General features: G+C 47.5%; 1 protein-coding gene across 1 annotated transcript in view; it reads left to right on the top strand.

The window, feature by feature from the left end:
* Positions 1-27,910, top strand: part of LOC139048792 (uncharacterized) — a 119,547-nt gene that overhangs the window by 90,648 nt on the left and 989 nt on the right. Inside the window, exons 8-10 of the mRNA XM_070523446.1 lie at positions 2,891-3,097; positions 8,227-8,559; positions 26,853-27,026. Coding sequence (XP_070379547.1) covers positions 2,891-3,097; positions 8,227-8,559; positions 26,853-27,026 — 714 coding nt within the window. The remainder of the gene's footprint in view (positions 1-2,890; positions 3,098-8,226; positions 8,560-26,852; positions 27,027-27,910) is intronic.

Genomic DNA, 27,910 nt, shown 5'->3' with positions numbered 1-27,910 from the left:
CAATCAATGTCATATTGACAAATACTTAGAATCCTGTGCACAAGCCAGCCAAATGTTGCCCTGTCTAAAAAAAGAGAGACATTGAAAGAGCGTAGGTTATGGCGTGTTGGTAGTCCATAACTGAGATTTCTAGCGCACGGAAAGAGACGAGAGACAGAGGCAAGTCGCGGACACAGCGTGTTGCCTCTGTTGACACAGATATATTGTTTCTAAATTTTTCCTAGCCTTGAAGCTGGGTATATTTGTTTGCCTTTTTTAAAGTTTTGGGCGTCTGTTTGTCGCTGCCAAGTCGGGTATCACCACATGTACATTTTTCCCAAATAAATAAAAATTCACTTGATATATTCAGCGCTGCATACTCTTGTCCTTCTTCATGTCCAGTCTTTCCGTGTTTTTCCGAGAATGAATTTGACGGCTTGGAGGGTCAATGACCTTGGCGCAATCTGGGTCGCTGCGTGTCAGTGACAGCCATACGTAAAGGTAGCGCCTTTTCTTGAAACAGTGCAGCTTAGGCCGCTCGCGACGAGTCGGAGAGTAGAAGTTACCGTTAGCGTAGTTCCAATAGGTGGTCCAATGGTACCAGCATCAACCCCGTGAGTGCACATAATGAATTTCGGGAAATGGAGAAAATAAGCACATAAAAGTTAATCTCGGCTCTATATAAGATTATTTTCAAGCATCCACTGAGTACCTTGCTCCTTAAAAGGCGACGCTCTTATTCTAAAGTGATCCTCAAGTTAAACACAACAGACTAGGACAAGCGGCTATGTCCTGAACTAATGTTCACAGTGCTACAAGTGCTACTGTAATGTGCGGTGAATTTAAGCGGTGACAGTGACCGACTGTTATTGTGCATCAGTGCTCTATTTTTTCTTTCTCTATCTCTATTTTCCTTTACCTTTACGTCCCCTCCCTCTCTCCGAAGCGTAGGGTAGCAAACCGAATCTTCCCCTCTGGTTAACGTCCCCGCCTTTCCCCTTTCTTCTCTCTCTCCGTGTGTATGAAGGTAAATAATACTGCGCATTTCTTGGCCCCTTTATAGGTTTGAAAGCTACTGCCCTCTACGTGTGTTAGGACACGCAGAGGGCGTCTCTTTCATAACATTAGGGTTATTTCATAGTACGTGTCTCAGGTGATTCGTAGTATTTATTTGAGAGACTGGCTCATGCACCGGTTTTTTAAAGAGAATAATACATGAGATGAGCTACATTTCACGGTAGACCCCTCTACCAAGGGCACAAGATCACGGTGATTTGAATAGATGCATTACACAACTACGCAATGTAATTGTTCGTTTATGCTGAAAGTCAGTGCGGATTTATACAAATGAGCCGTGGAAATTACGTGCTCTGTAAATACTAGGTCCAAAGGAAGAAATGGTATTGTTAATTACTTCTTCTAAACATACGTGGTTTCGTCTACTTCAGAGGCTGTTGTTCATGTTTATAGAGTGGTACCTCCCGAATACTTGCTCTCCTGGCCACAAGTGTTTACCGTAGAAATTTTGAAGTACAGGCCAGTTTACTGACACGAATGACAGTACCAGGTTTTATGCGAAGCATATTACGAGAGCTCAACCCAGCTACTCAGGCGCGGCGGTGTCGCCTTGAATACCACGTGACACCGTGACGTCACGACAGAGGAGAAGTGGCTTTGGCTCAACTCTTGCAAGATGGGCTGGGTGGGAATCGAACCAGGGTCTCCGGAGTGTGAGACGGAGACGCTACCACTGAGCCACGAGTACGATGCTTCAAAGCGGTACAAAAGCGCCTCTAGTGAATGCGGTGTTGCCTTAGAAACGAGCTGTTTGTAAGGCTCAGGCGTGCGTCGCTTGCTCAGGCGCACATTTCGTTGCCGCGCCGAACGCTGCGTTGCTCGACGCTCACCGCGTCCAATGCGGGGCGTCCAAGGCGAAGCAGAGTAACGCATGAGTTGTTTCTTCGTCTAGCCGAACCAAATATAGCCAAGCAACAGCAGTTCACCAAGCTAAACAGTGGTTCAACAACTAAAATAAAGGCTAGTATGCTTCGCATCCTGGGCTTAACCTTACCTAAGCCACAGCCATTTTTATTAAAGGTCAGCCACGAAGTCATTCCAGCGGCGAAAGTAATACTGAGGCTCTGTAGCAAATATGCTTTGTATTCTGCCCATAGGAGTTCGCAATCTCGCACGTATCATCACGTTGAGTTACAGGAATGCTCAGCAGAGCTCCAACCGTCGATTATACTGCCTCAGCTCATTACTGAAACTGCAATTACCCAAAACTGATTCGCCACGTGACGCAACATTGTTGTGTCGACTGTGGGTAGGAGCAACCTTCACAAACTCCCATAGCTATCGCATTGGAATGGCAGAAACACCCATGTTCGCTAAGAGCAAGCGCGAAGAGACCATCGACTCACCTGTGTGCCACCGTTCTCGCTTCGATAAACAACACTAGACTCCTCAGTGTTGCTTGAATAAACTGTACGATGGGACATTTACCTAAGCAAAGGTCTTGGGAGCGTGGCCTCCCAGTTCATTAGCCCAGAAAGCCATTTGAGATCTTCTAAAATTCCCGGAGGCTACAGATTTGAGTGCCCTATTTGTATCCGCCGCACCAGCATAGTGCATGTCAAAGTGCGATCAGGAGTCACGCCTTCTCTCTCTCTCTTTCTTTGTCTCCCTCCTCCCCCTCCCGACTTGTAGGGTAGCAAATTGGGCAGAGTCAGACTAAACTTACTGCTTTCCTTTCTGCCTTCTCTCTCTCTCTCTCTCTCGCTACGCATCGAAGAGATCGAATTTTGTGAATCAAGACACCCCAGCAAAAACTTTATTACAAGTATGAACTCTATGTATGCTTTCCGACCACGCAATATTTGAAGTTAAGTTGTGATAATTTCTCTTTCAGCTACCACTAGGCGTTCACAAGCGTAATTTCAACGACATATCAGAAGCCTACGTCGCCATTTCAGCACCAGGGAAGTACGATAAGATAGAAAACCACTGCCAAAAATGGGTAGTTGATTTTCTAAGACTAATGCGGATAAAGATGCCACCGCAAATAAGAACAATTCAAGAGCTTATCCCACGTGCTCGTCTTCTGGCCCAGATAAAGGTAAGAATTTCGCTTGGATGTGAAGTGCTGTATTACACATGACTGCTTTTCCCACGAACAATGTGGACCTCTTTTGGGCAACAATTAATCTTTCACGCTTTAGTGATCGTTTCTTGAGAATCTCAATTCAACAGCGTTTAGTGAGACCATACCCGATACGCCAACGTTCCTTTATATGTTGTCCCTATATGGTGAGGTTTTTAATGTGCCATATTAATATTACACGTGATTGAAGGGTTTATGAATGGACACATTAAAAAAAGTATTATTTGTGGTACTGTCAGGCGCTGTACTGATTTCAGAGATTAGCATGCACTTTCAGTCAAGTAGCTTCAACAGACAGAACATTTATTAAGAGAGGTTGCGCGCGAAAGCCGCAAAAGATTTAAGATTTCATTTCCTATATCTTATTTTAACCACGCTGTCGATGCGTTGTGAGGTCATAGCAGGATGCACATACGCAATGCCGTATAGAAAATTCACGAAAAGAATACCTTTTATGAGAAGGACATAAAAACCGGGAGACACAACATTGTTTAAATTGTGCTTGCTGCACAAAGGACAATACTAGTAAATATACATTTATTTGTATGAATCCTAGTTCCTGACTACACGAACAAGCAAGTACCACACACAGCGAATGAGGGAAAGTTTCGCAACGAGAGTGAATGCGAACATTTCGTTAGGCACGCGAAATACACAAGTTAATGTTAGGAGAAAGTATGACTCGTTCGTTGGTTAATGTTACCCGGCTCACACGTGGGCAGAAATTTCAAGCTACTAGGCCAGGCATTCGACGAGCTGGTGGATCTGAAAAAATTAGAGAGCTTCCTGCAGGCATCCCAAAGCAAGAAAACGTTTGTGTGACGAGCAAACTTTTTGTAACATTTGATGATACTAGGGTAGGAAACAGATAAAATAGGCAATGTAAAAAGTAACATAGTGGCGCGGCCTATAACTAAGCAGCTGCCGTGCGGGCTGCTAGGCTAGCCAGCGTAGCAGGACTCTTTGAGGCAATATTAGACGTTGTTTGGGATATCGTTGGCCTTAGTTAGGTTAGAAAAACTGGCGAAGCTTATACAGTGCTCACAAATGGCCACGTCCTGTGCTATAGAGGACTACCAGATAAGAAGCACTTGGCAGTAGGATTCCTAATTCATAAGGACATAGTGGGGCAACATTGCGGAATTTGACAGCATTATTGAGAGGGTAGCAGTAGCCGTAATCATACTTAATGAGAGGCATAGAATGAAGTTAGTACAAACCTGCGCTCCAACCGCCAGTGACGATGATGCAGAAATAGAACAGTTTCATGAAGATGTTGAATTAACGATGCAAAAAGAGCAAACTCAGTATACTGTAGCCATGAGCTACTTCAATGCAAAAGTGGGGAAAAGCAGCCTGGTGTACAAGCAATTGGCAACTACGGCGTGGATTCTAGAAATACTCGAGGAGACCTGTTGGTTGAATTCGCAGAAACGAATGAACTGAGAATAATGAACACCTTTTTCGATAAGCGTAGCAACAGAAAGTGGACCTGGAAATGCTCTAATTGTCAAACAAGAAATGAAATTGATTTCATACTTTCTGCCCATCCCAGCATAATGCGGGATGTAAAAGTAGGGTAAAGTGCAGTGATAATAGCTTAGTGAGGGCTACGATTCACCTCAGTTTGAAGAAAGAAAAAGTAAACTTGGTCAAGAAGAAACATGCCAACCTAGACCCAGTAAGGGTAAAAGCATACAAATTCAGGTTGGCACTTTCAAACGAATTTGGAGCCTTAGAACAGAGAGATGAAAATGACATAGAGGCCGTGAATGAAACCATGACTAGGCTGGCTTGAGAAGCAGCAATTGAAGTGGGAGGTAAGGCCCCAAGGCATCCAGTAGGTAAGCTCTCCTAAGTAGCAAAGCACCTAAAACAAACAACAAAGAATGAAAGTGTCCAACTGAAGAAATCAGATAGCATTCCCGGAACTGTTAAACCTAATTGGAGAAGTATGGGAGAGGCCTTTGCCCTGCAATGGGCGTAACCAGGCTGATGATCATGAATCTAGCTGCACAGTTTGGGATTGATTCGAGGGCAAGTGTGAGTGGTTTGAGCGGGATCCCATATGGCGCATGCGTATTCGAGCTTCGATCGTACCAATGTTTGGTAAAGAATTACTGTAAGGGATGAAAGCGCAGATAAAAAATTACGATGCCGGTATCCAAGCATGCGCTTAGCATTATTACAGACGTACTCAATGTGGGTGTGCCATGAGAGGTTATTTGTGATATGAAGACCGAGATACTTGTATGAGTCAACAGGTGTTAGCTGATTACTATTAAGAAAGTATAGGGGAGGGTCACTGCATTTTGAACGGCGGAAAGTTTGCATAGCTGTACATTTGGTTACGTTAAGTTGCATTAGCCATTTACTGCACCAGATTGACACATTATTCTGATCGTTTTGCCGTTTGCTAGCATCAGCTGGATTACTAATCTTATTGTAGAGTACACAGTCGTCAGCGAAAAGCGTAATAGAGGAAGAAGTAATGCAGTCAGGGAGGTGGTTAATATAAACGAGAAAAAGCAAGGTGCCCAGCACGGATCCTTGCGGCACTCCCGATTTTACAGCAGAGGAAGGAGAAGAGTAATCATTAGCTGTTACATACTGTGTTCTGTTAGTCAGGAAGTCTTTAATCCAAGATAAGACGTTAGGATAATATTAAGTTTGCTGAGCTTAAGGATTACTAAATTATGTGGGACCGTATCACATGTCTTGGCGAAATTCCGAGAAATGCCGTCAGTATCAAAACCTAGGTCAGCAATAAAGAACAGGTCATTGGTAAATGATAATAGCTGAGTTTCACACGAAAAGTGCTTCCTTAAGACGTGCTGACAAGGGTTAAAAAATTAATTGGTTTCTAGGAAATTAAGTAGGTGTGAATATATATGTTCTAGAATTTTGCAAGAGATACGGGTAATGAGATAGGGCGATAGATCTTGGGTGAACGCGTAGTACCTGACTTGTGAACAGGAACAACCTTCCCATCTTTCCAGTCGCCGGGTAGAATTGAGCACTGTTCTTCAAAGGATTGTTCAAAGGATTGTTCAAAAATTTTAGAGTGAATAATAGATGAATACAGGGCCGTACGTTTTAGAATTTTCGTCGTGACTTCATCGGCTCCTGCAGATGAAGATATTTTTAAGCCATTAATTAGATTGGTTACGCCGTCCCAATCTATTACAATGGGATCCATAGGTGGGAAATTCCGAACCGCAATCAAAGGGTTACAAACAGGCGACACTTTATGAAAAACTGATGTGAAAGCATTATTGAGCACAATGCAGCATTCATCGACAGGAACAGCGATGTCGGAACGTTCTAAATGTATTTGCCTGTTAGTTCTCCCGCCAACTATGCTCCAAAATTTACGAGGATTACTGTGCAACTACGGAGGAAGCGCAACAGTAAAGAAAACGTGTTTTGCTTCAGCAACCACCCCAACATAAGTAGCGTTAGCGGCTTGATAATCTGACCAAGGTATCACGAGGTTCGAACGTTGCGCGCATCGAAACAAGCGCTTCTTTTTGTTGCGTAGGCGGCGTAATGTTGTATTGAACCACGGGGAACGTTGGTCAGATTTAACGATTCTTTTGGGTACATAACGATCAATAAGGTTCAGTAATTTGCTTTCATACATCAACCAGTTATCATTGACCGAGCGCTGATAAAACTCAGCAATAAATCCTTCAACAAAGCGTTCCATTTCTGCCGTCATAGCCTGAACATCGGCTCTAGAAAAATCACGGCTATGCTTTACACTTTTTTTTTATACAAAGACGAGCTTGGATATCAAAATGCAACACTAAGTGATCACTTATTCCTCACTGATAACTTATTGCAGAAACAAGGTCAGGTGAGGTAGTGAAGATCAAATCAAGTGGGTTAGAGCAATTAGGAGTAATGCGTGTTCGTTGGTGTAGGACCTGAGTGAGGTTGAAATCAGTACATAGGTTTATGAATTGAGTACACTCAGACGAATTGTGCTCTAAAGAAACAAGTTGGGATTGCCACTTTATGTTCGGGAAGCTAAAATCACCCAGAAGGATAGAATGTGAATTTGGATACCTTACAAATAATCTGTTCAGAATATCGTGAAGATCGGAACAAGAAGAGGATGAGGCAGTAGGCGACCTATAGCATGCGCAAAAAATGAAGCCACGAGAGGAAAAATTTGCGCGTGCACAAATCATTTCCAAAGACGAGGCAACACCAATAACTGGAGCGTTGAGCGCATCAGCGCTGCCAATTAAAATGCCTCCGCCCGAGCGAATGTCGCGGTCATACCGATAAATCTTCTATGCTTTTTCGCAATCGAATATTTCATTGTTATTTAGTTTTGCTGACAACCGCGTTTAAGTAAAAATGACAATATCTGCCCGGCTAGAATCAACGATAAAAGAAAGCTGAGCACGTTTGTTGAAGATACTGCGTGTGTACTATCAGTTTTTGACGAACTGAAAAATTTTCTTTTATGTGAAATGTGACACTATGCACTGTATAGTCCGATTCTTGTTTTAGACCTTCTTTCTTAAGTACTCCAACACGTAATTAATTTTTTTCTTAAGTTTTTCCTTCCTGTTTTACTTTAGTTTTATCTAGTTTCGCAATATTGCTTACTGCCGTTATATTGTCTATTTTTACTTTACTTTGTAATTGTATCTGTAATTTGTATCTACTTTGTAATGTACCGATTCAGCTGCTGTTGCTTGCCAAATGAACTTTTGTGTTAACCATGAACAGTAGGTCCCAATTCACTTTTAACTATGGGACCTCTTTCTGTATACCACTATCTATATAATATTTTTATGTAATAATAAAAAATTGATTGATTGATTGAGTCCGTAATTCCAAAGAAAAAACAAGATGCGCTATGCTTATATTAAAAGGGTGTGCCTATGCAAAAAGAGAACAACTAGATAGAAGAGTTTTTCATTCGCATATGAGCAAAACAGTGTTGCCAACACATTATCTATTCATTCTATTGGAATTTGAAAAACCCCTAATAGATAATGGTGACAATGAATAAAAATGGTGATCAGGAAGAATGTACATTCGCTTATTTTTCTATATTTCCGCAGAATCCTGAAAGGCTGTACTTGGCTGACAAAGAGACAGATTCCTGTGCCACTGGTTGCACAGCACACGGCAGTGCTCTCATTATGGCGCCTCATAACGAGCCTTCTTGTAAAGTGACTATGGGATTTACACCTATCGGGAACCGCAGCGTCCAAACGAAGTTTCTCTTTTCGTCGAGCAGTTCTTCAACAGCAGTAAGCCATTGCTTTATGCACTGGGAAGTCTACTGCGAGTTTGACGATGGTGATTGCTGGAAAATCGAAGCTCTGCAAGAGGAGGGCAAACTCGTGCCTTACATGAGATCCACTGAAACAAGCAATCTACCACGGGACAAGGTAAGTACATTCGTCCTCACAGTAGTGTACTTGGGCAGCGTATATAAAGCCGTTGATATACACGTTTAGAATTCTTTCACATGTGCGTCCAAGGTTGTCCCACTCGATCAAGAGTGCACACGTACCCCAACAGAAGGGTGTTAGTGGAGCTGGCTATAACCTCCCTCTGCCCATTCTCTTCACAAGGTTAAACAGTAATATTAATAAACTTTATCGATCAATAGATGTAGCGGCCCGGGATCAGGCGAAGTCTTCGTCCAAGGTGGGTGGCGTCATGTGCCCTAATTTTGCTTGGTCGTAAAGGTCTTCGCTGGTCAGCTGAGCCTCGACTGCTTGACCACTGGTTCCTTGATGAGGCTATTGATTTTTTCTCGATTCAGTCGTGCATCCATATATGCAAAGAAAAATAATTGACATGTAGCGTTCACTCTAGTTAGCATTAATTTTACATTTTTCTTACCCTGGAGTAATATCTCTTTCACAATGTCACCGCAGTACTTGCCCAGCTACTCAATAATTGATTATTGTTTCAAAGCAATTTAACTCTTAGATTTAGTTCGTACTAATTTAAGTTTTTCATCATTACTTGAATTCTTCCTCAAATATTCCAGTTGCTTCAGTTGGTGTTAAACGCCTTCTTTATACCTGAATAGTGATTACCCGCTCATATTGAGTACAAGTCATCGACCGAGGGCAAACAAAACAACAAAGAGCAACTGCCGGGCTCTATGGTGCTTGGCGATACATTCAAAAATTACTAGCAGCTCGGCTCCCTCTCTTGCTGTCATGCACGCAGCTTGCTCAGTGACGAGCTGGCTCAGTGGCATGTACTAAACATGGCACCACTCTGGTGGCATGTGAAAACTAATTCGATATTGCCACAGGGATGAGAGTAGCCAAAAGGGATAAGAAATTGTATTTACAAAATATATATAGAGATGGCTGCAGGCTAGATGGAAGAACAACACGAGTGCTACTCTCATCGTCGTCTTCACCGTCTTTCTGGCCCATTCTTCCATGCTCGGCAGGATGCGTGCTTCAGTGCGCGGGAATAGCGCGTAACATAGAAAGCCCCCTGGCAAGAGCTTAAGGAGCCGTAGGATCGTGTCCGGCAATGCCAGTCTTAAGTCGGGAGACGTGCACGATATCAGTCGCGGACGCGGCAGATGCTCGACTGTCCAGTGGAGAAATTTCGCACGTGATGTCAGTGACCTTGGGTAGGACCGATACATTGCAAGGCCTGGAGTAGTGGGAAAGAAGCTTTGGCGACAAGCCCACGTGGCGGCAAGGCATCCAGAGCAGGACCAAGGATACCGGAGAGTAATTAACGACTCTGTGATGGCGATCGTGGTGGGCCTTCTGGGACAGCTGGGAGGCATAAAGACGATCCCTTGCAATCTGGCGAGCCGTTGCAGCCAGAGAAGCTGCATCGCGGACGTAGTTTGTAACAGGGTACACAGGTGATGGTAATAGAGTCTCGAAGGGCAGTGTGGGATAGCGGCAAAACAAGAGATAAAAGGGGGGAAAGGCCAGGGGTGTCAAGACTTGACGAGTTGTAGACGAATGTCACATAAGGCAAGGTGCTGTCCCAATCACAGTAGTCTGAGGAAACGTACATGGAGAGCATTGTGGTCAGCGTGCGGTCGAAGCGCTCGCTAACCTCATTGGTTTGTGGATTGTAGGCAGTGGTAAGCTTGTGACGTTTGGAACACGAACGAAGATTGTCGTCGACGACTCGGGACTGAAATTAGCGACCATGGTCGACCAGGAGCTGCCGAGGAGCCCCGTGGTGAAGAATAACGTCGTTAAGGAGAAATTCCGCAACGTCAGTGGCAGAGCTTGTTGGCAGTGCCCGCGTGATAGCGCATCGCGTCGCGTAGTACGTTGCTACGCCAATACATTTGTTCCCAGTCAGAGTTGTTGGGAATGGCCCGATGAGATCAAGCCTGACTCGGTAGAACGGGACACCAGGAATGTCTATGGGTTGAAGAAGACCGACTGGCGACAAAGATGGATGCTTGTAGCGCTGGAAGGATTCACAAGCAGCGACGTATCGACGCACAGAGCAGTGGAGGCCTGGCCAGAAGAACCGACGCCGAACGCGATCGAAGGTGCGAGTTGCTCCGAGATGTCCAGCTCCTGGGGCGTCATGGAGCTGTTCGAGAACAGTGGAACGGAATGTTTCGGGAACAACCAGAAGTTCCGGGCCATCGGAGCTGGTGTTGCGTCTGTATAGGATTCCGTCCCGAAGCACTAATAATTGTGGGGATGGGGTACAATGATGAGAGTGGAGACGGGGGATAATTGACCGCCAATTGGCATGGCGGAGCTGTTCGCTGCGTATGTCGGTTAAAGCGGATATCACGAAGACACAGGTGTACGAATCGTGCTCTCACAAGTCAGGAGGATCCACTGGATGACAGGATAGGCAATCCGCATCCTGGTGCAATCTGCCAGATTTGTAAGTCACATCAAAGCTGTATTCTTGCAGTTTCTCTGCCCAGCGACCAAGTCGGCCAATCGATTCTTTGAGGGAAGACAAGCGACAAAGCGCATGGTGGTCTGTGATGACTGAAAAGGTGCGGCCGAACAAGTATGGTCGAAACATGCCGACAGCTTGAACTAGTGCAAGGCACTCGCACTCAGTGATGGAAAATTTGCACTCAGAAAAGAAAAGAAGGCTACGGCTATCTGATGCATCCAGGCGCCGGATGTTCGCACTGGAGCTGCCAGAGAATGTTGTTGGTCACCGCTGTGGGACATCGGGATCTCAAGTGGTGTTGGGGGCAGTCAAGCGAGGCGTCGGCTCCCGGCGTGGTACTTGCTGCAGCAGCTCCGTCGTCTTGGTCGAAGTACCCAGCACCTCCACCACAAAACTGTTACGGTTAAAGTTAAACAGGCTTTATTTAAGGACCGAGATTGATGGTGAAGTAAAGATGGCGTCCCGAGGCTGCACACGCATGCACACGCTAACGTCTTCTTCTTCTTCTCCTCGCCCGGCTCATGCCGTAGCAATTTCATTAACCCGCATTTGTTCCCTCACCCAATCTACTCTCTTCTTATCCCTTAACGTTACACCCATCATTCTTATTTCCATAGCTCGTCCTCAATTTAAGCAGAACCCTTTCGGTAAGCCTCGAGGTTTCTGCCCTATACGTGAGTACTGGTAAGACACAGCTGTTTTACAATTTTTTTCTTGAGTGATAATGGCAACCTGCTCTTCATGATCTCACAATGCCTGCCAAACGCACCCCAGCCCATTCTTATTCTTCTGATTATTTCCGTCTCATGATCTGGATCCGCGGTCACTACCTGCCCTAAGTAGCTGTATTCCCTTACCACTTGCAGTGCCTGGCTACCTATTGTAAATTGCTGTTCTCTTCCGAGATTGTTGAACATTACTTTAGTTTTCTGCAGATCAATTTTTAGACCCATCCTTCTGCTTTGTCTCTCCAGGCCAGCGAGCATGCATTGCAATTGGTCCCCTGAGTTACTAAGCAAGCCCATATCATCAGCGAATCGCAATTTACTAAGCTATTCTCTATTAACTTTTATCCCCAATTCTTCCCAATCCATGTGTCTGAATACCGCCTGTATATACGCTGTGAATAGCATTGGAGAGATCGTACCTCCCTGCCTGACGCCTTTCTTTATTGGGATTTTGTTGCTTTCTTTATGGAGGACTACGGTGGCTGTAGAGCCGCTATAGATATCTTTCAGTATTTTTACATTCGGCTCATCTACACCCTGATCATAGATGAAATCAGTGAAATCAATGAAAGCTATATGTAAGGGTTGGTTATATTCCGCACATTTCTCTATCACCTGGTTGATAGTATGAATATGGTCCATTGTTGAGCAGCATTTTCGGAATTCTGCTAGGTCCTTTGGTTGACAGAAGTCTAAGGTGTTCCTGATTCTATTTGCGATTACCTTAGTAAATAATTTAGAGGCAACGGACAGTAAGCTGATCGGTCTATAATTTTTCAAGTCTTTGGCTTCCTCTTTCTTGTGGATTAGGATTAGGTTAGCGCTCTTCCAAGATTCTGGTACGGTCGCAGTCATGAGGCATTTCGTATACAGGGTGGCCAGTTTTTCGAGAACAATCTGCCCGCCATCCTTCAACAAATCTGCTGTTACCTGATCCTCCCCATCGGCCTTCCGCCTTTGCAGAGCTCCCAAGGCTTTCTTTACTTCTTCCGGCGTTACTTGTGGGATTTCAAATTCCTCTAGACTATTCTCTATTCCCTTATCGTCATGGATGCCACTGGTACTGCAGAAATCTCTATAGAGAACTCCTCAGCCACTTGAACTGTCTCATCCATATTAGTAATGATATTTCCGGCTTTGTCTCTTAACGCATACATCTGATTCTTGCCTATTCCTAGTTTCTTCTTCACTGCTTTTAGGCTTTCTCCGTTCCTGAGAGCATGTTCAATTCTATCCATATTATACTTCCTCATGTCAGCTGTCTTACGCTTGTTCATTAACTTCGAAAGTTCTGCGAGTTCTATTCTAGCTGTAGGGTTAGGGAATTTCGTACGCTGGCGTTTCTTGATCAGATCTTTCGTCTCCTGCAACAGCTTGATCGCATCCTATCTAACGGAGTTACCATCGACTTCTATTGCACACTCCTTAATGATGCCCATAAGATTGTCGTTCATATCTTCAACACTAAGGCCCTCCTCTTCCTGAATTAAGGACGAATACCTGTTCTGTAGCTTGATCCGGAATTCTTCTATATTCCCTCTTACCGCTAACTCATTGATCGGCTTCTTATGTACCAGTTTCTTCCGTTCCCTCATCAAGTCTAGGCTAATTCGAGTTCTTACCATCCTATGGTCGCTGCAGCGCACCTAGCTGGCCACGTCTACATCTTGTATGATGCCAGGGTTACCGCAGAGTACAAAGTCTATTTCATTTCTAGTCTCGACATTCGGGCTCCTCCACGTCCACTTTCGGAAATCCCGCTTGTTGAAAAAGGTATTCATTATCTTCATATTATTCTGTTCTCCAAATTTTCTAATAACTCTCCCCTGCTATTCCTAGAGCCTATGCCATATTCCCCCAATGACTTGTCTCCAGCCTGCTTCTTCCCTACCCTGGCATTGAAGTGGCCCATCAGTATAGTGTATTTTGTTTTGACTTTCCCCATCACCGATTCCACGTCTTCACAGAAACTTTCGACTTCCTGGTCATCATGACTGCATGTAGGGGCGTACACCTGTACGACTTTCAATTTGTACCTCTTGTTGAGCTTCACAAGACCTGCCACCCTCTCGTTATTGCTATAGAAGTGCTGTATGTTACCAGCTATATCCTTATTATTCAGGAATCCGACTCCTAGTTATCGTCTCTCCGCTAAGCCCCGGTAGCACAGGACGTGCATGCTCTTTAGCACTGTATATGCTTCTTTTGTCCTCCTAACTTCACTGAGCCCTATTATATACCCCATCTACTGCCCTCTAATTTCTCCAATAGCACTGCTAGACTCGGCTCACTAGATAACATTCTCGGGTTAAACCTTGCCAGGTTCAGATTCCAATGGCGGCGTGTCCGGAACCAGGGATTTTTAGCACGCTCTGCTAAGAATCCCTGGTTCTATGCAGTCTTAGCTTTCTTCAACTGAGCGGCGATGGGTCCACTCATGACGGAGTAATCAGCTCCTGTGTCTACTAAGGTGTTCACTGCGTGGCCGTCGAGAAGCATGTCGAGGTCGGTGGTTCTTTGTCTTGCGTTACAGTTAGGTCTTGGCGTCGGATCACGGCTGCGTCTCGTTGACCTGTGGCGGGTACGTGGCGCAGTCAGGTCGTCTTTCGTCGGCGTACTCTTTGCTTCCAGACTTTGTCGGGACGGCGGCGTGTCATTATGTTGTCAAGGTAGTTTCCTCGGCGTCTTCGTCGGCGACGGAGGATCATCGTCAGTTCGACGAACAGCAACCGCACCTCCATCGGTTGCTGCTTTTAGTTTTCGGATATGGGCTCGCAGACTGGCCCCGAGCTGGGCCGGTGTATGCTCGGCGCTGCGGCGACAAGTAGCTGCATGATGACGGCGAACGGGACGGTCGTCGAGGGCTCCACCGAGTGGTGGCGAGGCAGTCCGCGATATCGCGAGGCCGTTCGCCAATGTGTGGTCGCGGCACGTTAACGGCGAAACCTCGCTGCCCCATCTCTCGGTATGGGCATCGGCGGTACACATGGCCGGCTTCTGCGCAGTGTAGCAGAGCGGGCGGCGGTCGGGGACTCGCCAAAGGTCCGTCTTCCTCGCGTAGGTGCGCTGGGCGATGGGTGGGCAGCAACGGTGGACGATAGAATTGCGGCGTTGCAGGGCCCTGGCGTGGTCGCGGAGGGGGACCTTTACGGCGTGCCACGGCAACGTATGTCATCGCTTCTGGCTGGGGCTGTGGTAATTGTGGTTGCACCTCAGGAACTCCATGCGATACCTACAACTCCTCTTTCACGATGTCGGCGAGCGAGGCCACTTGAGGCTGCGGCGAAGGCAAGACCTTGCGTACATTTGCCCTGATAGTCTCGCGCAAATCGTCCGTGGCCAGTGATTGAATTCCTGCGTAGTTGGTAGAGTTCGTACGGCGGATGAATTGCCGGTTCCACATTTCGAGTGTCTTCTCGATGCTGGTGGCCTCGTGACGGAACTCTTCAACGGTCTTTGGTGGGCTTCGGGTCATTTCGCCGAAACGTTCTTCTTTCACACTACCCATGAGTAGGCGGACTTTCTTCTCCTCGGGCATATGCGGGTCTGCGTGGTGGAACACACGGTTCATTTCTTCCGTAAAGATGGCAACATTCTCGTTAGGTAGCTGCACTCGGGCGTCCAGCACAGCTTCGCCACTTTCCTGGCGCACGACACTCGTAAAAGTGTGCAGGAAGCCGCTACGGAAAAGGTCCCATGTTGTCATGGTCAACTTCCGGTTCTCAAACTACGTTCTGGCGGCGTCTTCTAAGGCGAACTATGCATACCGCAGCTCGTCGTTGGAGTCCCAGTTGTTGAAACTCGCGATTCCTTTGTAGGTCTCCAGCCAGGTTTCCGGGGCTTCTGTAGCTCCTCCATGGAAGGTCGGTGGGTGCCGAGGTTGTTGCAGGATAACGGGGGACGCTGGGGCAGCTATTGGGGTTTTCTTGGCCACGATCTTTGTCGTCTCAGGCAGAAGTCGATGCTCTGGGCTTGCACGGCTTGCGTGCAAGCCGTGCAATTCTGCGGCTTCCACGCTGGTCTTGGGCGATGCTGGTTTTGTCCTCAAGCTTCGGGCTTGGATCGCGTCTTTGCGGGGCCGATCGGTACATGAACGCACAAGCACCTCCACCAGATTTCACGTGGTAGTGACGGCGAAGAAAGCAGTGAAACTGAGAAAGACGAAACTAGCGTTTTATTGGGTGAACATGTGCCCACAAAAGCAGGCTACCCAGTCGGCGAACACAGTCGGCCATCGTCAAAATCTGATCAGCAGGTCAAGCGCGTCGGCTTTTATACATGAGTCATCGAATGTTCCAGAGTAATCGCTGGGACCCGCGTGCCTTCCACAAAGTTCTATATTATTCGCGTCGCGCGCACATGTGATCAGATTACGCAAGGTTCGTTCACAGACACCGGATGGAAACATCGATAACATTCCAGAAACTTCCGATACATGCAGGCGCGTACTGCGCTGTGCGATAACATTTGTTATGCGGTGAAACGTGTCGCCCGATAAAGATGAACAAGTGCACGTGTCAATATATTACCTAAACATATTTTCCCTATTGTGTTCCTTAGTGTTATCTTTGTCACATTTTTGGTGGAGGTGCGGGGTACCAACACGATACAAGGAGCTCCGCAGCGTCCGACATCTAGTTCTTCCCACAATAACAGACGAGGCGGATCCCACCGCAACAGTGGCAACGTTAATGGCTGTCGTGCCCGAGCCAAAAAACCCAGGCATATTTTGTGGAACTGATGATGTCCACGTTGATGAGTGGTTGGCGATCTACGAGCGAGCAAGTAAGAACAACCGATGGGATGATACGGTCCTGTCGGACAACATTCGCTTTTATCTTCCAGGGACAGCAAGGAAGTTGGAAGTTCGGATACCTGCAAAGAAAAGATGTGTGCTCTGTTTGTCAAGTCTCTAGGTCGAAATATCGCGGCGAAGAAGAAGCTAACATGATGTGACCAAACATGATCGAATGGCTGAGTCTAGGAAAGTAGGACACGTGCTTAAAGGTGTAGCAGATGATGCGTTCAGTCTGCTAATCTGCAAGAACTGTAACACGCTGAATGCTATCATTCAGGAGTGCAAGCGTTTTGAAAACACCAAAAGTAGTAGTATTGCCCATCAGTTCACTCGACTTCCCCACACCGCAGCAACGTCGTCGTGCGAAGACACGCCTGCGTCACAGCTCCCGCTAACCACAGAACACGTGACGAAGATCATAAAGCGTGAAATTGAGGCTTCCTGCTTCTCCGTGTCTCCTTGCCTGTGAGTCCAGCTCTACCGTGGTACCACTTGTCCAAGCGATCATTGTCAGGAGCTGTCTAATGCTGGCCTGAACTCTGTGTTCACCCATGCTGTGTGCCCTCGCTCCCTCCCGCCCACCTGACCATTTCCCAGGTTCCTATGCCTAAGGCCAGAGCCTACGTCACCGCAATCCGGCTGAGTGGAGGACTATTGATGACTGGGCCACTTGCTTTAATTAGCAGTCGGATTCGTCACGTTGCCCGCTATAACAATACCTGTCTTAGTCACATGCGCCCTATACTCCAAGCCCTCGCTAGGAGACCAATCCTGGTCGCTTCCAACCTTCCAGAGAGTCTCTTAAGTCCAACCGTGACAACGCCCTGACCATGATCTACCATTCATCTCCACGCGGTCATCAGTCCCGTTCGCCGTTTCCTCGTAGCCCATAATCTCGCTCCACACAGTTTCCCCGCCCTCCATCGCTAATTGAACGCCTGCCTCCGGAAAACTACACGACGCACCTCCTCGAGGTCAAGCTGCATAGACAACTCGCCCGCAAAATCCTCTGACCACATTGCCGACTAGACGCGACCTAATTGACGTGTAGGTGGATGGCAAACTTGTCGCTGCTCTCATTGACACGGGGGCACCGATATCAGTGATGCATTCGGAGCATCGCCGTCGACGTAAGAAGGTCCTCAGGCCACCCACGTTACCGCTCATCGGCGTCACCGACGCGGAAACCGTTCCCGTCCTTGGTATATGTTCTGCGCCAATACGTATGACCGGCTGCTGCACGAGTGCATTACTTGCTCTGCTCGAGCGCTGCTCCCAACAACTCATCCTAGGCCTGGACTTTCTATCTGCCCATTCTACCTCATTTATTGTGGAACCGGACTGCTTCCTCTTCACCTACCTTGATAGTATGACGCTCCGACCACAGTCAACAGCGTTTGTGTTCCATGGATTACATCCGTCTGGCACCTCGATGCGTTATGTATGTGACCTAATGCCTCTTCCTTTCATTCCCGATAGCGGTTGCGTCCTGACTCCCATTGTTGACGTTCTGTTTGCCAGAAATGTTGCCGTTCCCCGTAGCATCTTCACCGTTTATAATAACGGCGCATCCCTCCCAACTTCAACTTCAGATTTTCCAAACAACTTAGCCGAAATGGTATCACCCTGGCCAACGTCTCTTCTATCGATGAGTATGCCATTTTTGCATTAGTTACCGGTGATTCCTCAGTCCCCGCTTCATTCCCCATTTCAAGCCGTACAGCCAATCGTGATATTACCGAGATGAACTCGCCTTACCTCCTTCCAACACATTCTAACAATATCGGGCACATGTTGATGGCTTATCGCAACATATTTGACACTGATGCCCACCCTTTGGGTCAAACAGCTGTCGTCACACACCGTATCCATACCGGACACGCAAACCCCATCAGACGACGTTCTTATTGTGTGTCCCATTCTGAACGACAACTAATTCAGTGGAAGGTCGAAACTAAACTCGCGAAAGAAGTCATTGAACCTTACTGCAGTTGCTCGGCGTCACAGTTAATGCTAGTGAAGAAGAAAGAAGGTACATGGCTCTTTTGTATAGGCTAACGTCACTTGAACAAGGTCATGCGAAGGGACGTCTACCCCCTGCCGAGAATCGATGACGCTCTCGACGGTCTCCATGGGTCTGCCTACTTCTCTATCGAACTGCGGTCCGGAAACTAGATTTCTGTAGCTCGCCAGGAACGAGAAAAGACTCCATTCGTTACACCGGATAGACCTTTTCAGTTTAGGAAGATGCCATTTGGCTGTGTAATGCCCCAGCAACGTTTGAAATAATGGTGGACTCTCTCCTTCGCGGCTAAGAATGGTCCACGTGCCTGTGTTATTTAGATGACGTCATTGTTCTTCTCCGACATTTCAGAGCCACCTTACAGGCATAACGGCAGTTTTTATATTTTTCTGCGAGGAGGCCTACAGCTAAACTCATCAAAATGCAGTTTTGGCCGTCGTGAATGCACTTTGCTAGGTCACCTTGTCAATGCTCGTGGCGTGAAGGCAGGTCCCGACAAAATACTTATCTTCAAAACTCTGCCAGTACCACTTCGGCCAAAGACGTCGGGAGCTTCGGCGGCCTCTGTCCTTATTTTCGACGCTTCATCCAGCATTTCGCCGACATTGCCCGCCCCTTAAAGCAACTCCTGAAGAAAGACGCATCACCTTCGCGGGGTTTTGAACAGGCTTGTGTCTTTTGCACATTCACTAGATTATTATCACCCCACGAATCTTGACTCATTTTGACCCTTGCGCGGCCACTGCAGATCGCACCGATGCCAGCGAACACAGCATCGACGCTGCCTACGTCAGAGGCAACAAGGACAAGACCGGGTCATCGCCTATGCCACTCGACTCCTCTCCCCTTCAGAGCGCAAGTTTTTGCTAACTGGACGCGAATGCCTCGCTTTAGTTTGGGCAGATGCAAAATTTCGACCATACTTGTTTGGCCGCGCGTTTTCGGTCATCACAGATGATGATGCACTATGCTGGCTGCGCTCCCTTAAACTGGACGATTTGGTCACTGGGCATCGAAGCTTCAGGAGTGTACCTTTGATGTCCATTACATGTCCGGCTGAATGCTCCAGGATGCCTACTGCCTCTCCTGTCATCCCGTGGATCCTCCTAACTCCGCTGCCCAAAATGCCGACGCGTGTGTCTTCGCCATCTCTGATTTTAGCCATATCCTGAAGGCACAGCTAAATTATGGAGACTTGGCTACATCGTCCACCCGCTGCCCTTTCACCACTCCGACCCATCTTTCCACCTGCTGGTGCTCCGTGATGGTATTCTCTACCATCACGGAGCAGCTCAGCAGCATCACGGGCAGGGGAAAGTACAAGCAGCTCAGTCTATCTGCTTGTACTTCCAACATCTCTCCATTCCACTGTGCTCGAACAGCTACACGATGTCCCAACCGCCCGTACATAAGTGTTCCGTGCATATTACCGGGTGCGGCGTCGCTTTTTCTGGCCAGGCCTTTACCGTTTTGTGCGTCGGTAGGTTGCCGCTTTTGAGTCCTGCCAGCGCCGCAAGCGCCCGTCCTTGTTGCCCGCCGGTCCGCTTCAGGCCATCGAGATAGCAACTGTCTCGTTCTACCGCGGTGGTCTAGCACTGGTTGTACCATTACCAACTTCTTTTACGGGGAACAATTGGGTTGACGTGGCCACTGACTACACCACACGGTATGCCATCACCCGGGCAGCCGACAAGCTGTGCCACTTACGTCGCGGACTCACTGCTTCACGATGCCATTCTCCACCATGGCGAGCGATGACAGCTGCTGAACTATCGCGGTAAATAATTTTTTTTCAAGTCGTTGACAACATCCTTGGTTCGTGTTCCACGCGTCGCAAGCTAAGCGCAGCCTGCCATCCGCAAACAAATGGACTTACCGAACGTCTTAATCGCACGCTGACCACTATGCTATGTACATTTCGGCAGATCATAGTGATTGGGACAGCACTTTGCCTTTTGTGACATTCGTGTAGAACTCCTCCCGCCACGACACTGCTGGATTTTCTCCTCTCTACCTGTTGTTTGGTAGCCACCCAACGCTGCCCTTTGAGGCTCTCCTGCCATCAGATACCTGTGTTCCTACAGAGTACGTCCGCGATGCTGCTGCTCGCGCTCAAACAAATCGCCAGATTTCACGGTATCATCACCCTATCTCGCAGGTATCCCAAAAGGCCTGTTATGACAGCCGCCACAGAACTGTTCACTTCTCCCAGGCTTCTTGGTGCTTCTTTGGACGCCGTCCCGCCACGTGCGCCTGTATTCGAAGCTTCTGTCTCACTACTCTGGACCTCAAAAGGTTTCCCGCCCGCTCAGTGAAGTCACATATGAGATCGCCCCGGTAGACGGTACCTTATCATCGCCCTTACCACCTAGTGATATTGTGCACGTTGCCCGTTTGAAGCCCTACTCTCCTGACAACAACCCTTCCCTTCTATTAGCGCCGAGACGGCGCTCCCACCGGTTGTGGTCATATGTTAAAAGCTATTCCCATACGTTCGAGAGGGCGCAATCAAGGGGAGGAAGACGAGGATAGAAAAAAATTACCGACGATTACGTTACTTCCTAATGCGAAATTTGAGCGCAGCAAATAAGCTGTTTCACCTTTTCGATAGATTGAGGCAAAGAAATCGAGCAACACATGTATGCGCTATCACAGAATTTTTTTTTTATTTTTCACACGTATTCCTTTAACAAAGACTCCACTAACAGTTCTTGACAGTCATGAAGGAAGCTTTGTGGTCGGAGAAATAGGCTGATATATGTTCGACTTGGTACACCAATGCTTGATTCTCAAAGACGAGATCTATACAAGTGCCTCGCGAGGTTGTCACAGCCGTGGGACGCGTTACGAGCGAGAGGAACGGGATGTTCTCCCGCATTCTCCCACAACCCGAGACTCGCAGGAAGAGGGGGGAGGGGGGCGGCGTGTACACCCAGCGGCAAACGATGGGGGCAGAAGCGCGCGCAGCAAGCGGACAACACGATAAAGGGAGGAGGGAAGAGATAGCAGCGACTGACTGATGCCGCTGACGCCGATAGTGAGTCAACCCCTATCCGCCACACAAGAACAGGGGGGGGGACCCTTTCCTCCTCTTTCTGCATGGCGGCGACGGTGTTCTATGCAGTCACGTTATCTTGAATCTCTAGCAGCGTCAGCGGCATCCAGCGGTATCAGTCGGTCGCTGCTAGCGCTGGGGGGATGAAAGGGGGGCGGAGCTGGTTACGAGGCCGACGACGACGACGACGCGAAACCCAGGAACGGACGCCAAAGAGCTGCGCTCTAAAAAAAAAACGCTCGTGTGATGGTTGTTCCGCCATCTGGTCTTCTCTGTCTATATATTACCTAAACACGTTTTCGCTTTTCTTTTGCCCAGTCTTATCCCTGTCACAACACCTTTAGTTGGTGAAGAAGACAGCGACAAATACTAAGCTCGTTTCGTTCTCGTAACACCCTCGTTGCTCTTTTAAAGTTAGGCTCAACTTAGCTCAAGCGCAAAAGGTGTTGCCGGCGATGCGGTAGAGGCGAGTGCCATCTAGAGCCTTTGCAAGGAACCGGGCGCGCCGCTCCGTGGCCCCCAAGACCCTCGGGTGCCGTCATGCGCAAATGGCGGACGCTGTGGCCGGTCTATGAATGGTGAAACGCTTCAAAATGGGTTTGTTTGAGTTTTCGCGTAACAGAATTGTGTTTCTCGTATAGTTAAATTACAATCCGGCGCTATCATATCTGTAGGTTGTGTGTAAGTCCTACTTTGCGATTTTTCTGCGTAGTTTACCTTGACGAATTCAATTAGTTCAGTAGCCGAAGGGCCTGGATAAAGGGCCTGGGTATGGGTGACTCGAAAATTCTTTTGCCGAAACGACATCCGACACCGGACGCCGACGACAGATTTTCTGGCACGTGGGGCCATTACGCTATCGCGTTAAAGAAATGTTATTCACAGGATATCAATTAAATTTCTTCTCCGGGACATACTGGAACCAAATTTCCTGGTTACATGCTGCACTGTTAGCAGAAACTACAACTGCATACGCCAACTAAAGGCACATACCTATACACAGAAACAATCGTCTTAGTAAAATTTGTACGATTTCCATACATTATTTACCCTTAATGTACTTTCCCTGAAATGTGATCCACTTGTGCTTCTGCTTTCTTCCGACTGCTGGCTTATGGCCTTGAGTGATTCTGCTCTTTTCCTCTTTAGTTTTATATGTGCGAAATTAAAATTCTAACCTTCTGAAGCTACCCACATTCTGCCCTATGATCACTACGCCTATTCACTTTCGCCCTTCATGCGTCCACCTCTCTCTCGTTTCTCTCGAAAGAAGACCAACAGTATATCGATGCACAAATTCAGCGAACGCTGGTTTCGCGTCTGCCACAGCTCAAGCCTTAGTCTTAGACATACTATCTTTCCAGGCCGTATAAATGTGTAAGCATGTTTTTTTGTAAGTACCCCATGGAAATCTGTCCATCACGCGAAAAGTGTAATGCCTCGTATCTGCACAAAAATGCGTAATCGCCGAACTTCAATAATGTATTCTTTATAATAGCGAAATTGTAGATGATTCATAGCTTGAGAGAGATGAAGGAGAATTGAAACAAAAATATGTCAAATTTATGAGAAAACAAACCCCTGGGGATGCGTAGGATTCCTAAAAAAAATACCTGCAGAAGCTTACAGCAGGCTTGCGCAAACTGAAATTTGGGAGTGGGACAACTAGAAATGTGGTAGTGGGCCAACTTGAAATCTGAATGTAGGCTAACTAAATTTTGGGTCAACTCAAATTTGTGGTTGGGCTAACTTGAAGTTTGGCGGCTTCCCAACTTGAAATTTCGAGCGGCCAACTTTTGTGGTGGGCCAAAATAAATTTGGGGCGGGCCAAGTAGCAATTTGGCGGTGGGGCAACTTCAAATTCAGGAATGGGCAAATCTAAATTCAGGGGTGGGCCTACTCGAATTTTAAAATTACCAACTTGAAATTTCCAAGTGGTCCACCCACATTTCTCAGTGGGCCAACTTGAAGGGCGGGGTGGGCGAATTTGAAATGTGGGGTTGGGCCAGTTTGACATTGGGAGGTACCCTTACGCATATTATGACAACTACAGTGGAGTTTCTGCATCCTTTCTTGGAGGCTGGCGATACTTCGGCTCAGGTGGAGCGTTGCTCTTTTGTTACTAGTATGCGTAAGCTTTGCGTAAAAGGGCATAATGCCCTTGATACATATGTCCGTGGTACCATGGTAGACAATTTGAGTGATTTTACTTTCAATATTTAGCATGAACTCACCCTTCGCCAATAGCGACGCGTAAATATTGGTACCGCGAGAAATTGCGTTATGAAGGCTCTGCAGTGCCAACGCTAATGCTGTGGCGCAGTCTTCATAATCTTCCATTATATCACTTCCCGTCTCGTTGCCCTCTTTCTTGGCCTACCAGCGCCAGCACCAAAAGCCGGCCTAACTATCAGGAAAAGAAGGCTAGCACAGACCACTCGCAAATAAGCGGTTAGCTTGGGTGTTGGCGAATGCCTGCGCAATGATGGTAACATGTGATACCACAGTTTTCAGCCGTAGTAAGATGTCTGCACGCGTCGGTCCTCGGTCGTCAGCGTATCACGCATAGCTAAACAATTGTTGCGATAGCAATTACATGGGCACTCTCGGCGTATTTCCTCCCATTATCGGGATGTTTCGTATAAAATCCAAATGCAATTATATTGTGGCCGCAGACCGTATGCTGTGCGTACGAGTGAAAACATGTGAGGGTGACCAGAGGATGGTGGCTCTATCTCACCCTCGGAATAGGGGAAGGTGGGGAAGAAGCGCACTATAATCCATAGCCAGCAATTTACTGGGAGGCGGAGTAGGGGGGCTATCTACTCCGACGGCGGCTGGCTATGGTGCGGCTGTGAGTGGCCGGGCAGGCCCTATCTTGAAAGCGACCTGCGATGGGTACAGAGTTTAGAGACGCCGAGGACTGATAGGTTCATGTGTGCTGGCTTCTAGCCGCTTAGTTCACATGGAAGCGAGAGGCTGCACGAAGGTTGACTGACTCGCTATTGCTGCCTTTCCTAACTCCGTCGTTTTGATAGCGAGTGAGGGCAGTCATCGAGAGAGGTGTGTTGACGTTTGCTTTGCCTGCGGGACACCATGCTTATTATTTCGTTAAAAACTCATGTTCTAATGCTTACTTGTTCAATAAAACTATTATCTTGACTTCAGATTGCTGTTTAGTAATGTGTTATAAGGTTGCCTAGTGGCTAAATTGTGGGGCTACTAAGTGTGAGGTCGCAGGATGAAATCCCGGCAATGGCGGCAGCATTTCGATGGGGTCAAGATGGAAAACCATCCCTGTACTTGGATTTAGATAAATGTCAAAGGACCCCAGGTGGTCCAAATTCATGCGGAGTCACCCAGTACAGTGTGCCTCATAATCACGTCGTTGTTTTGGCGCAAGAAAACCCGTTCAATTGTAATTCGCTATAGCAACCGATGCTTCGCGTTGAGGGCGAAACTGCGACGCCTTTAAAGGGCCCCTGAAACGGTTCGGACAAATTTTGTAGACGCGTAGGGTACAGCTTAGGTAGAAAATTCGCACCACAATTTAAGTGAAGCGTTACGTATTAATGGAGCTACAAGCGATTATAAGTTACCCTCCTCCCCAGCCATGCTTTTCCTCCTCAACTCGTTCGCCGAGCGAGCGGGGCTAAGCTCCGCCTTCGCTGGTCCTGCGTCATGATGCGACGTCACATCTTCCACTTCCGGGTGTTTTGGAGCCCGCCCCCACCCGCGCGAAACCTCTCCGCTAGCTGCTTGGCTGTCGACCCCAAGCGACAGCTATCGAAGCAGCGTGCGTTGCGAGCATTCTGTCGTAGCGCCTAACGTGTCTGGTATTCCGTTAACCACAGGCAAGCTGGTCATTTCGTCAAATGACTGGAGGCATAAACTCAAGCTGATGAAGGAACTTTGGCGTAGACGTACGTGAGCGGCCTTCTCGGTCTGCATGGTCCAGACACTTGTTGGCGCAGCGCTTAACCAGTCAAACAAAGCGCTAATATTGCTCTAACAAAGTGTAAAACATCTTAAACATTTATAAAAACAACGTGTTGATGATTACGCTCCTGCGAAAAATACGGACCAGCAGCAATGAAGGAAACGCTTCGTTGCTGCTACTGTGTATGGTTGAGCTCTATGCCGCCAGGTGGCTGCACCGTGCAGACAATTCACATTTGCCCTTCTGCTCATCTCGGCTCATCCCGTTACGGCACAATCAAGCGGCCAGACCCTGTCCCCTTGCGCTTATGTTTGCCTTAATACGGGACTCGCGAAACGCTATTGCGTTAGTAATCTTCCGGTGTAAAGTGACGGCCACAAACGCGCAATGCTGGCGCTGATCGGATAGCGGCAGTCCGATGCGCAGCAGCCACTTCGCTCGTACGCTGCCTTGCAGAGGGACACAATGTCGCAGCTTGACATATTGCCAGTCGCTACGTTTGCAGCCCACAAGGCAACAAAGTCGAATCATAGTGCTCGCGAAAAGACTGAGACCAACTCTGACCGCGGAGCTCTCGTCAAAATGGAGTACGTTGTAACACAAGCAGACGACACCTGCTGTGTGCCGGAAGTGCTTAAGTGTACTGAAAAATTATTCTTGTGCATTCTCTTTATGCTACATTCTTTTTATAAAAACAAATTAACTAACATTCCAACTATTACGAAGATCATCTGTTTACCATAAAGTTAGAAAAATTATCGATCACGCGCCCTGGTCAGCCAATCGGATAGCTCGCCCCACTGACGTCATATGGGTTATTTCGGTCATGTGGGTAGGGGCGGCTTAAAATTCCGCCGAGCAGTGCGCTGCGATCGGCAGCGATGTGCATTTTTAAAACCTTATAATGAATTACACGCTTTACGCAGAGCACTTAGATGTGTCAATTAATGATCAGAAGGACCTACTCTAACGACTCAGTACGTTTGTAGAAAATCGTCAAAAGCGTTTCAGGGTCCCTTTAAGGATGCACACGCGATCATCCTCACTGTTTGTACCTGCATCGACCTAATGTGTGCTTTGTCATTTCAGGTATGAGAAATAACGCTGATGTATCATTGGTTGCTCTTAGTCCGCGTGATCTCTGGAAGTGCTTTAATAGCATGTCACATATCATTAACGACAGTTTCTGAACATACTGCTCCTTCTGTGACTCTTGATTTACTTATGCATTACACGTCATATACCAATGAAGCACTTTCTCTTGCAGGTTTTTCTAGGAGCCTTCCAACTCAGTTACGAGGATGTCTCAAAAGCTGTGCGTTCCAAGGGAACAATCAAACAGTATCATGTTCTAAAACACAACTGCCAGATGTGGCTTATAGCTTTCCTTATGGAGCTTAAGCTTCCGATTCCAAAAGAGGTCTCGACAATTGCCGTGAGCGTAAGTAGTGCTGTGCTTGCAGAACGCTTCTATACTGAAGAACTACGCGAAGATCTTGAAGAGCGAGCTGAAGTGAATGAAATTACCGCTTTTAATTCCTTGGAAGACAGAGAGAAAGAAAGAGGAGGAAAAATGGGAAGGTTAGCCAGTACAGGCTGGCTACCCTGCGCTGGGGAAAGAGGCATTCGCACAATTCGCACAAGACGGTCGCACAATTCAAAAGTCCTTAAAACTTGAGCAGAGCCCTTACGGCCTTGTAGGCCGACACCCGCCTGGACCAGTGCCCTAGGATCTTCCCCTCTGGGAAGGGACGATTGTACAGTTTTTATAGCTCCGTCGTGAGCACTTTTCAAGACACATTGCAACGGGGAAGAGGTGCTCAATCGTGTCTTCTCAGGCACAGTTGTTGCAAGGAGGGTGGTCGGGGATTTCGATGCGGAAGGGATACGCGTTTGTGAATGCCCCGCCGAGCCACAGGCGGCACAGAAGTGCTGTATCGGCTCGTGGTAACCCTGGTAGACGACGGAGTGGCAGAGGTGAATTCAATCTGGAGACGTGCGTTGATTAATTCACTGGTGTTTCACATAGTTTGCGTGAGCTCGCGTATCAGGGAGCGAAGCCTAGTGGCTGCATCTGTTCTCGACATTGGCACAGGTTTACTGTGGGCACGATCGTGGGCCAATCAGGCAAAGTAATCCGCACTCTGATTTCCTGAAGTTTTGCAATGACTCAGTATACACTGGTACATGAAGCTGTGCCCTTTGTCGATCGCGTGAAGGTGGAGTAGTAGCATGTCTGCGACTAATTGCAAGTTCGGTCCGTGGCTGAAAGGGGACAGCAGACACTGGATAGTTACCTTCAGAAATGCTACACTTAGCCTAATA

This window comes from Dermacentor albipictus, chromosome 8, assembly GCF_038994185.2.
Source record: "Dermacentor albipictus isolate Rhodes 1998 colony chromosome 8, USDA_Dalb.pri_finalv2, whole genome shotgun sequence".
NCBI classification, from domain to species: domain Eukaryota; kingdom Metazoa; phylum Arthropoda; class Arachnida; order Ixodida; family Ixodidae; genus Dermacentor; species Dermacentor albipictus.
Note: the sequence above shows the minus strand (reverse complement) of the source record. Positions and strands in the feature narration are given on the sequence as shown.